This window comes from Notothenia rossii (assembly GCF_949606895.1).
Source record: "Notothenia rossii genome assembly, chromosome: 1".
In the NCBI taxonomy this organism is placed as follows: domain Eukaryota; kingdom Metazoa; phylum Chordata; class Actinopteri; order Perciformes; family Nototheniidae; genus Notothenia; species Notothenia rossii.
This window is the reverse complement of record NC_136912.1, coordinates 21,208,696-21,220,736: the sequence shown is the minus strand read 5'-3', so window position 1 is coordinate 21,220,736 and position 12,041 is coordinate 21,208,696. Positions and strand designations below refer to the sequence as shown.

Below are 12,041 nucleotides of genomic sequence, written 5' to 3'. Positions count from 1 at the left end.
CCGCTAGGCTGTCCTCTCTGTGCCGGGGACGGGACGAAACATACATAGATAATCTTTACACGCTTCGTGCATATTGTTGATGTATTAATCAATACATTCATATGACCGATTCGCAGTCTAAAAATAATATGCCAAGAACATACCTACATTTATCTTTAAGTCTATTTTCGTCAGGCATATAATAGGCGACTAAATGCTCCGTGTCTTGTGTAGCAATGTTTTGGCGCCATCTGTAGGTAGTAAGCTGAACTACAGGTAGAGAAAAAAATAATAGGTTCAAATTAATAGTATTGCTTTCAACTAACCAAACACAATTATGTGGGGCCTGTTGAAATAATACATTTAATTAAAGTAAAATATTTATGTCTACCATAATGTATATAACACAGATTTATATATTAGTCATGTCTAACAATCCCAGTTTCTCGACAGAAGAAACGTGAGCAATTAATTCATATTTCTAAATGTACAACTTTTAAACATATATAATTTGTATAAAATATTTAAAACTAAACATTTTCAAATGGGCTAAAGCGATAAGATTATTTAAATAATTACAATGTTTCAGCAGACCTCAAAGATTTTTGATTTTGTTATTCTTCTTTTCTGTCCCTATAGGCCTACATTTTATTTTCGGTCAATTTTGGTTTCGATATGCCTGAGTGCATATACACAGTTTCATCGTTTTATAAATAATAATAATAACATCTGGGGGTATTATAGTGTATAACTAAACCCTTTACTTCTTTGTGGCCCAAATGTTTTAAAGATATGGTTTGATATGGAATAAACCAGGGGTGTCACAACTACGGCCCAGGGGCCAAATGCGGCCCCGCAGGCCATTTTGAATCGGCCCTCAGCAAATTCAAAAAGTATAATGGAGTATGGCCCAAAAATGAAACTTGTGCTTGTCTTGTATTGTACTTGAAAACAGATATTACACAGTATTCATGTTAAGAAGCCCACTCTTTAAACAAATTCAGTCAATTAAAGTTGAAAACCTTTTCTATCAAATCTAAGTTGATAAGAAAAAAGCCCAATAACTTATTTTCATTACACCCTTGAAATAAACCATTCATATTTCCTCTCATGCAATCTGAGGCTCCTGTTTTAAGGAATAAGCTGCTAACAAAATTAATGAAACCCTATGGAGGGCTGTGATAGGCTGCTGTTTTCCTTAAAGCATATTCAAGCATTAAGCATCATTTACCTACATTTGATTGATTTAGCTGGCTTTTAACTTAACTTATGAGGCAATATACCTCACGGTAGTGGCCCAGCCCTTCGTATATTTGTATGTGGCCCTCTGTGAAAAAGGTTTGGACACCCCTGGAATAAGCCCTTAAATATACACAAAATATGAGTATATTTGAATTTTAAAGAATATAATGTTCCCTCAGGATGTTAAAACTCTGAATTCCCCCCTCCTCAAGTTAGTTGCCAAACTGAAGTCATGTGGGGAAAATAGGGCACAACAACTCAGAGAAAGGTAAGAAATGTGTAGCTATTTTATTTGTTCTCAATTTGAAATGGACATTTATACAATAGCACTGAGAATAGAATACTTTCAGGGATAAGTCATGAAATTATCACAGTACAGGATTGTACTTTCGAAAAAAAACAAATAGCGCCCTAAAACTTGCATTTGCCACGAAGATACATTCAGCAGAGTATTGATGCAAAAGACATTTCATGGTAAATAAGCCCTTTTGTTGTAACAGATTCCACAATACTACACCCATTTCACACTTCCTTCTCAACACAGGTTTTTACACACATACACGTTAAATGACACACACACAATCATTGCGTCATTCCATTATGCATCCAGAGGCACGGGACACATGGACAGACAAACCAAATTTAAAGCATAGAAGCAAATCTGTGTTAGCACAACACAGTCTCCTCTGTTAGAGTAGAAGGCGGTGGGCGTGATGTAGGCCCAGTCAAAGTTCCGCAGGTTTAGTGGCTTCTGGCAGTGCTGTTCGCTGAGAGCAAACAGGGCACGCACAAACGAGTATTTGGCCGAGCAGCTGACGGCCGTCACTGTACGGACCTTGTCAAAGTGCAGCAGGAAACAGGGGTCATCCTGGAGACACAAAATGAGAAAGCATTAGCTAAGTGAAAAGAGAAATAAAAAGCCTTCTGTTAATCTATTTTAAAACCAGAGGTAACACAATTATTTAAAAGAAAACCGTGTTCCCTCAATTAAAATGAAATGTGACAAGAAACTATTGGCAAATTGACGTACATTTAAAAGGGAATGTATGGCCTGGTAGGCAATGAAAGCATAAATATGCGATAATGTTTTCGATAAACATTTCAGCAGAATTCCAGCACATTTTGTAACAAAACACTTTCCACGTCTATAAAGGCTTTCCGAGAGATGTCATTAATTGATCCCCAGCTGGGAAACTTGAAACCATTATGGAGTTTGAGGTAAGATGTGTTTAATCAAGTCCAGATAAAATGTTACAAATTAAGATAATTGGTGGTTGTGCATATACAACTTTTAGGATTATATATAATAATCGTTTGTAAAGAAAACAATGGTAGATAATGCAGAAATTAAAAGCAAATATGATAAAATTGTTCATTACCACATCAGCATCCCGTCCGTCAACAAGAGTCAGGTCCTGCAGGGACCAAACCTCCGCCTTCCTGTAGCACTCCTGTATGCTGGAGCGTTCGGTGTGGGACCCTTTGGATCCAGACTTCAGGGCCGTCTGAGATATCTGACATCGCACTATACATAACTGCACTAATTTCTTTTTAGCAACTACAAAAAGAAAAACAACAAATGTTTTTGTTGGTATTTTTACACATAAATAGGCACAATGCAGCACCAGACAGTCCATCTGCAGCAAAAACATAACCTTGACTTTTCAGGCCTCATAGGCCAGGCAAAGTACACATTCAGTACATTTCCATACAGATTATCTACAGCAAGATATTGGTCTGTACAACCTGTAACAGAAAATTCCACTCAGCATGGTTGATCCTTAAAAATGATTTCATAAGAGAACCTGTTAAAAAGCTTTTTACCTGAGACACAAAGAAAATGTCTTCCGTGTGTTGGCTCTTCAATCTCAATATACTCCACCAGTGACTGTTTTGAAGGTCGGAATAAAACTCTCTGCATCTCCTCCCTCAGAAGAGACGACATCACTGGAAAGAGGAGAAAGATCAGATGGTGAGAAAAAGCTCAAAACAGAAGCAATAAGCAGGAAAGACACAAGAGAGAGGAGAAATTCCAAGAGATCACTGAAACCTGGCAGTGGTGGGATGGGAGGCGCTTTCCTCTTGTCAGACCACGTGAAAAGTATGTGGTTGTGTGTGAAATGAGCTCCCTCTCACACACACACTCCAGTGTGGGGCGTTCCATTTTTGATGGTATATATGTTGATGTTTCATTAAAGTACTGCCTTCATAACAACTCGAGAATCCAGAAGGGATTTATTAGAAAGGTTGCAATCAAAGGCCAATCGCTTCATAATTTCATCCTTTTACTGCTTCAATTAAGATCCATTAAGAAGATGATCCTGATGTTTCCTGCAAATATGGATTTTAGTCCTGAAATTGTGTTTACTTTAGTGAGTGTCATCAAAACACAAACAGTATTATCCTGGTATTATGTAGTTATAGTCTTCCTCAAAGCACATATACAGTCTCTTTCTTTCCGTCTCTCTGTCTCCAATCACTCACATATAGATGTTGATATATAGTGTGGCAAAGCGCCCAATGTTTGTCTGTGATTAAATGTTGTTGTGTGGGAAAAGGATGTCCCACAGCACTCTGCATGGTTTCCATTACCAATTCAATCTCTGAGAACAGGTACAAGTGGGGTAAAGCACTTAAATGGAAGGATTTTACAAGCACATAAAGTATACTACACTTCTTTAGGGACCATGGCTCCATTAAAATATATGCTAAAGTAGATGCACTGTTAAAAAGAACAGAATAGTACAGAGAAGAAAACAAATCAGTTCAGTTTGTGAGAGGCGGATTGAAACAATGTGGGAATACTTTTCCATAAACAAACCTCAGAATGAACCAGACCAAAGCTCTGATTTGATTTGTTTGAAAGAAAAAGTGTGTCCATTGGATTTGTCACATTTGTGAAAACAAAGATGGGTTGCTCGATAGCTAAGTGCTTTATTGTTGTTGTTGTTGTTGTTGTTGTTGTTGTTGTTGTTGTTGTTGATGGTTTCTGCGGGTGTTCATTGGAAAGGCATTATACCTCTGAGATGGAAAGATGAGCGGATGAGCAGGAAGTAAGTAGCAGAGGAAATATACAAGTATATATAAGTGTTGAATAACACATGAGGTTTATTGTACTTACTCAATCTTCAACCCCAGCATGTTTGTTCATGAGCATTAAAAGGATTCTCATTTACAAGAGTTGGAGGAATCCCAAAATAGTCACAGGAGTAGTATTGTAATATGTTGGAATATATTTAATATTGATTCAATGGTAAGGCTTCAACGTGTCTGTATTTTTTAGACAGTAGTGTGCTTGTCATAAAGCACTCCCATAATCCATGACTTTGTTTAGACCTGCAGGAGAGTAGCTATAAACCAAACATACAGCAAGTGTAATATATAAGGCTATATGGGAGGGGGTTAGAAAGAGAAGGACGTGTGATTTGAAAATGATTAAGAGGAGGTGTATCAGTCAGAGAACCTGGCAGCAAGGATGAAATTAAGATCTGAGTAACACTGTAAGGATGGATAACGTTGGGGAAGAAAGAAGAGGATGAAATTATGAAGAATAAAGAAAGGGAAGAAGTATTCAAAAATGATGAAGAAACAGGAACATCAGAAAGGATGGAGAGCAATGACACGGCAATGGGGAAAAGGAGAAGGAAGAAAACATTAAGGATCGTCAAAAAAAAGAAGGAATAAATATGAATAACAGGAAGCGGTGCTGAGTGCAGGGGTTGTGGAAAAAAAGACAAGAAAAGGGGTTATTCATAAGTCGTTAACGGCTAATCCGAACAAATCCAAAGAGAACTGAAAATGATGACAGAGGAAAGAGGAAAAGCGAGGGGGCAGGCTGAGTTCACAGAGAGGAAGGAAATGGGGGAGGGAGAGAATCTACAAAGGTGTGGAGGAATTATGGGTCCATGCAGGAGTAAAGACTGATTGAGGATGGCACTGTTATGCATTAAACTCAAGGAAAATAACACCAGTGTGATTTCGGTGAGATTATGAACATGGTGGTCCAAAATTACAGAGGGGGTGCCAAAGCACCGGCTCTCAGAGATTTAGAAGCACTCATTTAATTTTAATCACCAAGAATCCAAAGTAAAAGGATTTTGTTTGCTTAAACTAAAGGAAAAAACTAACACTAGTGTGATTTCGGTAAGATTATTTACCATTCTGGTCAAAAGCTACAGAGGCGATGCCAAATCCGGCAGGACTAACACCAGCTATCCCATCATCATTTTGGATTGCTGACTTGGGAAATTCCTAAAAAAGGACATTTCTGTAATAGCTTTTCCTTTCACAAGAAAAGATAACAATGTTTTCCTAAATGCTGTCAGGAAACATGTTTATGTTGTGCCCAGGGACGGACTGGGACTACAAATCAGCCCGGAACTCTCGACCGGCCCACTTCGGTACCGCCGGCCCACCGCGGTACCGCAAATAAATACCGCTAGTAAATTGTCGACGGGGCCGGTGGAATTGTATTATCACTGGCCCCAACATTGTAACCACTGGCCCGGAGCATTCGTCCAAAAAAAAAATCGACTAATAATGAATAAAATTAACACATTTGTTGCAATAGTAATTTATGCACTGACTACATTACTACTTGTACTACAACCTTTGAATCATCAGTTCTTCCTAATTTCCCTCAATTGTTCATATTTGGTTTATTAAAATAATGATATTGTGGTCATTGTTTAAAAATGTCTGCTATTATTATGAGTATTATTTGTATAATGCACTTTCTGCCTTCCTGTCATTAGGAGTTAGACATGTAATGGCTATGTAATTGATTTGATTAGAACCTTCATTATCCTAAACTGCTGGCACATTTCGCAAATACCTTTATATTGTCTACTCTTCACTTACTTGTCAGCATAGGTCGGCATTGATGTACAGAGCCGACAGAAGACCTTGTTTATAATGGCATCATATTGAGAGGTGCAGTGACGCGTCATAAAACCAGGAAGTAAGCTGCTGGTTCCCTTGACAAAAAGCAATGGGATTTCTCCACAGAGTTTTGGAAAATAGCTGGAAATAAGGTCTGTGGAAAACAAACCTGTTTGATAAATGCACGTTTTGTTCAGCCGGATAATCTCCACGTTTTGTTACCCTACTTTTATAATTTTCGAATCATAAATCTAATCGATAGATTATAAAAAGGGTTTTAGGACGCGTTACAGTGTGGCTAAAACCTTCTCTCCCTCTTCTTCTCATGCTCCCTGTCACTCTCCTTTAACTCCTCCGGTGACTTTCTTTTATTTGAAGATTTTTTTTTGCCCGGCGCTTGGCCAGTTACCGCTGGTATTAAAAAAATGTTGGCGAATGGTTAGGTGGCGCGATAGTCTGTAGTGAAGGAGCGCGCTCCCGTTCACGGGAGCCTGCTCGCGCTGCGCTCCGAAGCAAACAGTTTTTTGCTTTTCACCCAACAACGACAACCGACTCACGGAACGCTATGTTCTAAACAATTTAACAAAATTGCTAGTCAAAATAACAATACCACAGGACAATTTTTTTTTAAAAAGCAATATTTTTAGTGGCCCGAGCGGGCAAGTGGAAAGTACGTTGTGCTGGCCCGGGGTGTCTAAATAGTGCTTCCGGGCCAGCGGGCCATTTATAATGTCGAGCCCTTACCGGCCGGCCCACATCGTCCGACCGGCCCATTTCAGTACCGGCCCATCGGCATTCGTCCCGAACGTCCCGATGGCCAGTCCGCCCCTGGTTGTGCCCATAAACCTGGATGTTATTCTGAAGGGACAAGAAAGGATTTCAGACTTAAACGTTTCATTAATGAAGCCTCTGAACAATATACTTAAAACGTAATGCATTAAATATGAGCAAAGGACTCTAAATGCACTTCCACTAAAAAAATATGAACAATTTATTAGTAGCTATTGTACTGTGGCAGATATAGATAAAGAAAAGTTGACATTACTTGTTGTAATGTGTTTTGACATCAATGTAAACACACACAAACACAAGGATTGTGGAAGTTGATTTACCCACACAGCCACACAAAACGTATAACTTTTCTGATAATGGCCTCATATCATTTAAATTATGCTGCACTGATGTAATAAGATGAGTATATTCTACTGTAGCAGGAGGACTGGCACAGGTAAAAACTCCAGGTCTGTTATAGGCTACACACATTTGGCAACAATTAAGCTATTGCTTTGGATTTCGTTTTAAGATCAGGATTTGTCTGTCCAGACTCCTCTGTCATCTCTTTTTAAATATTTTTTATGAATTTGTGTATTCATCCAGAAATATATTGTAAACTCATTATAATCAATAATGCACTATGATTCACGTCGATACAATGGATGTCAACAACAATCACATCGTCGATTGAAGAGAATGTGAAATTCACATCTAATCCGTAATTCAAAGGTTTCTAAAGGTCAACAGGTTCAATAATATTAATGTCGGGGAACCACTACACAATATAACGTCACAGCCTATAGAGCTCCTGATTGGTTTTCAATGAAAGGGGAAACCCCCTGCCATCCGGAACGCAGGGCCATCCTTACCCTGCCTGCAACCTTCTGACTACCGTCCAATGTCACATTCCCAGCCAACTCAGACACTATAACATTATGTATTTCCCGAAAAATAATACGGTGGTGTTAAATATGCATATTAGTAAAATTGTGAATATAAATAAAAACAAGGTGGCATTGAATGCATTTTAAGTAGTAGGCCTATCTATTTAAAGGGATATATATCCTATTCGGCATAGTATCCGCCATGCTCGGTTTAGGTGCATTCATTTGCAAGCCAGGACGCACGACCTCAATCTTCCTTTTATTTTCTATCATAAAAAAAACTATATGGCACTGACAGTCGACTGGTCTGACTGGGAAAGCGAGAAAAACAAGCGGAGTCATTTCCCCGGTGAAGATCACTCAGCGTTCTGCTGCTAGTGTACTGTGCTAAATAGTGCGCCCTACTGTCTCCATTGCGCATGACTGTACGGCGTGAAGTAGGCCTCCTGTTTTTCTCCCCAACCCGGAGTCCTCCGAGCCCCCACCGACTCGATGCAACGTTCAAGTAAGCAAAACACGGAGGCTGCTGTCGATTACTCAGGAAGGTAAGCTTAATATTAAATGCATATAAAAAGCCAGCGGTATTTATGGAATAGCACAGCCGCGGTGGTCGTTAAACGGTGTATGTTTTAGCTGTGGGACTGCAGAGGAGGGTTAGGGACTGTTTCCGCACGCTCGAGGGAGAGCAAGGCCCAGTGACCCACATTCAGAGCAGCCAGCAGTGTCTATGTGCACGAGTGGCTGAGCGTGCGCGTCTCCGTGTGTGTGTGTGTGTGTGTGTGTGTGTGTGTGTGTGTGTGTGTGTGTGTGTGTGTGTGTATGTGTGTGTGCCCGGGGACCGTGTATCTGTGTACATTACATCTGCCGCGAAAATGTTTTCACCATCGCTGATTTTAGACATTTGTCCACGGCCGACTGTTATGTTTTTGTCTTTTTTGGTGAGCACATTTCCCAGCACGGTGTATGAGGACACACGGTAACATTTTTAGAGATTATTTTGTCTTCAATGTCAGTTGTTGCGTGACAGCTTGAGGCTCGGCGGCAGCTTTGCCATGGCACAGGCTGATCATTCATGCTGTTTATTTCACAACCTGATTTACCTGTCATAACTGTGTCATTGAGTGCGTGTGAGTCTGACGTGAGATACGGGCCAGTAAGAGCATTACATCTCTGGGTTAAATGGTCAATTTTCGGAGCAAGCTTAGTTAGCCTTCTAGCTAGCGTTATGGGTTGCTCTCTTTAGGTTGTATAACGAACACCTGTGGACTTAAAGGTATATTAAAATCGTTACCATGCATATCTGATAGCTAATTGTGCTTTAGTTGGACTGCCTTGCATGTACTACATTGTCATTAAGCGTGTTTATTCATTGACAAAGGTGTACAGTGGGCAGACTGGTCCAATGAAGGAGCTCAGTGTAATGAGGCTTCACTTATGGCCATCAGGAACAGTGACTGTAGGTCAGACCAGTGCTCCCCCAAGTAGAGACCAGTGGTGTAAAGTAACTAAGTACATTTACTCAAGTACTGTACACTTTTGAGGTACTTTACTTGAGTATTTCAATGTTTTGCTACTTTCATCGTCTACCCCACACAATTAAAAAGAGTTAAATCATGTACTTTTACTCCACTCGATTTATTCAATACCTTTATTTACTTTGCAGATTTTGATTAATGATGGGAAATATATACAACACTTAAATATGACTTCAGTCACACCTGGAGTAAATTCACAAGCTAGCCTGCAGCATACAAAAAAAATGAAATCATTCTCCACCTTTACCAGCTTTGATAAACACTGTAATGCATCAATAACTATGATCAAAACATATAATATATATATATGACTCTGAAATGGGCCGGTCTGCATAATGAGTGCTTTTACTTTTTGGACTTTAAGTATATTTTGATACCAATACTTTTCTACTTCTACTTCAATAACATTTTCAATGCAGGACTTGTACTTGTTACTGAGTATTCATACACTCTGGCACTTCTACTTTTACTTAAGTACAACATCCCTCAGATAGTTTAACAATATGCCTAAAATCTTCCACACAAATGAGTGCAATACGTAATTTAGCAGGGTGATAATGTAGGTCATTGGGTTTGACTGTAATATCTTGCAGCTACATCTTCTTAGCTCATTGTTACAATGTGGTATGTTGACTGATCTGGTGCCAGATATGCTTTTGTGTGTGCACACACACACATATGCTTTTTTACCCAGACATCACAAAAGTAATCAATGTGAAGCAACAATTACAGCATTACTAGATTTGCAGATTCTGTACTCTGTACTCTTCATATTATGTGGTAGTAATATGATATTCATGAGGTGACTTCTACTTAGCAAGACATCAAACTCTTTTTAGATGCCTCTTTAGGCTGTGGTTGTCGGAATTTCTAGTTTCACATTTTCACAATTTGAAGACCAAATTACTGAGAAAGTAATCAGTTTTTGATTGATAAATGCTAAAAAATGTTTTTCAATTATTCAGTTATCAAGCTTCCATCAATTGTGAAGATATACTGGTTTTCTGTTTTATGGTCTTATACATAGAGGATATTTATCAAAGTTAATGTGGGACAGACCCCATCTTGACATTTTTTTATTATTAAAATGAATCGACGGTTTTATAGACAAAAACGGTTAATTACAATAATAATTGGCAGATACATTGATAAACGGTTAACTACCAGGTGCTGCCCTAATCTTTTAGTAGTATGAGTATAGTTTGTTTTGGACTGTTGGTTGGCTTGGATGGTTATACAGTAGCTAGGTCTGGGCAATATGGCAAACATATTCTCTCATGGTCATGTCAAAAGTACTTCAATGCAAAATTACTTTTTATTGTGAAAAATATATAAAGAATAATAAATAAATATGGGCCTAACCCTATCAGAGAAACAATATTTAATAAATACATATAATCTTCTAATTTGTTATTTTGCTTACAATATATATCCTTTAGGCCAGGGGTACTCAAATACAAATCTTAAAGGTCCAATATTTTTTTTTCAATAAGACAAAGGTCCGTTTATTACGGTCATTCAAACTTTTAAACAATTACAACAAGATTCTTAACACGAGGTTGCAAAAACTAAAATAATCTGTATGCAGCAGTTTTCATTGTTATTGTGTCTGTGCTCGATCCCTCAGAGCTGCACAGTTATGAATAAAGGCAACTGCACCCTCTTTCATTCAGCATTCCCAATATTGCTTTATAAATGTCTTGCCCCCTTTTCTGTCGACTGAGGTTCGTCAGGCCCAACACATCTTCAACAAACTCCCCCTTTGCCTCATCATAAAAACTCACAAACACCAGCAACTGAGCATTGTCAGTGGTGTCAGTGGACTCATCCACCGCTAAGGAAATGCACTATGCATTTTGTATTCCATCACAAAGCTGATTCATCAAATCACCAGCCAGTATGTTCTTCTGGTTGCTGTGGAATCTGAGATGGGGATTTGCTTGATTTGACCTGTTATTTCCTCTTTTAGTTTGCCTTCAAACATGGTCTCCATCACTTCAGTCATGCATTCTTTTATACTTCAGTTATTATCCAGTGGAAAGCCCTTACCTACTGGCCTAGTTCAATCAAAGTGGTTACTTTCTTTTTGCTGGGCAGTGTAGTTTTACACACCGTCTTATTTGACTTTCTCAGGACTTAAAACTGTTTTTTGGGGGAAGACCCCCACAAAGAAAAACATATATTTACACACGTAAGGTCATCCTCTTAACAGTTTGGTATGCTCATCCGTGAGCAGAGCATCAAGTTGACATGTCTATTAGCTGAATGCGGCGATTACCATCTTGTTCAGCAAAACGCCTCACAAACGTATTAAGATCAACAGCTTTAGTGCGTTTTGATTCAATGATGAGTACAGCCAACCTGACAGTCTCTTCTCTGTCATTGTAGACCGTAAATACCTAATTCCTTCAGTACTTGGGTCCGAATGCTTCTCGTTTTGCGCCGTACCGTTCAAATGAAATCGCCGCCAATCATATTTCCACGCTCGCGCCAGGTCCGGGGGAGGGGTTACAAGGCGTGCGTCTTGTGCTGCATTCACTTGTACTCGGACATTAGAGACTTTCTCTCATAAATGTCCGATGAGCCACAACTTTTCTTTCAAAACAAAGCTGCCCACTGGGGTGGCAGCTGGGGTGGCAAGGCCTATTTTGAGGGTAGCAGTTGCCCCCCCATGCCACCCCAGTAGGTGAAACTAGACTACTAGCTACAGTACAGATGCATGCAACTAGATGAGCTGTTAACTCTC

At 39.2% G+C, this 12,041-nt stretch overlaps 2 protein-coding genes across 12 annotated transcripts in view; one reads left to right on the top strand and one right to left on the bottom strand.

Annotated features, from left to right (window-relative positions):
- Positions 1 to 1,494: 1,494 nt before the first annotated feature.
- exoc1l (exocyst complex component 1 like) lies at positions 1,495 to 8,287 on the bottom strand. Of its 4 annotated transcripts, none has more exons than XM_079646677.1 (5): positions 8,166 to 8,287; positions 6,847 to 6,960; positions 3,046 to 3,168; positions 2,601 to 2,779; positions 1,495 to 2,089 (listed from the first exon to the last, which is right to left on the bottom strand). In XM_079646677.1, the coding sequence occupies exons 3-5, from the start codon at positions 3,164 to 3,166 to the stop codon at positions 1,820 to 1,822; spliced, it is 570 nt and encodes a 189-aa protein (XP_079502803.1). In that variant the 5' UTR covers positions 3,167 to 3,168; positions 6,847 to 6,960; positions 8,166 to 8,287; the 3' UTR covers positions 1,495 to 1,819. The 4 variants fall into 4 exon arrangements, with proteins under 4 accessions (XP_079502803.1, XP_079502801.1, XP_079502802.1 ...); XM_079646675.1 differs by lacking the exon at positions 8,166 to 8,287 and adding an exon at positions 7,746 to 7,863; XM_079646676.1 differs by lacking the exons at positions 6,847 to 6,960; positions 8,166 to 8,287 and adding an exon at positions 3,272 to 5,527.
- The window catches only part of clockb (clock circadian regulator b), a 23,889-nt gene continuing 20,021 nt past the window's right edge, over positions 8,174 to 12,041 (top strand). For 6 of the 8 annotated variants that reach the window (XM_079646604.1, XM_079646601.1, XM_079646603.1 and 3 more), the window contains exon 1: positions 8,174 to 8,305. The gene's annotated coding sequence lies outside the window, so the exon portion shown is untranslated. Of the gene's footprint in view, positions 8,306 to 8,420; positions 8,737 to 12,041 lie in introns of those variants that run through there. The other 2 variants (XM_079646599.1, XM_079646598.1) reach the window with 2 other exon arrangements.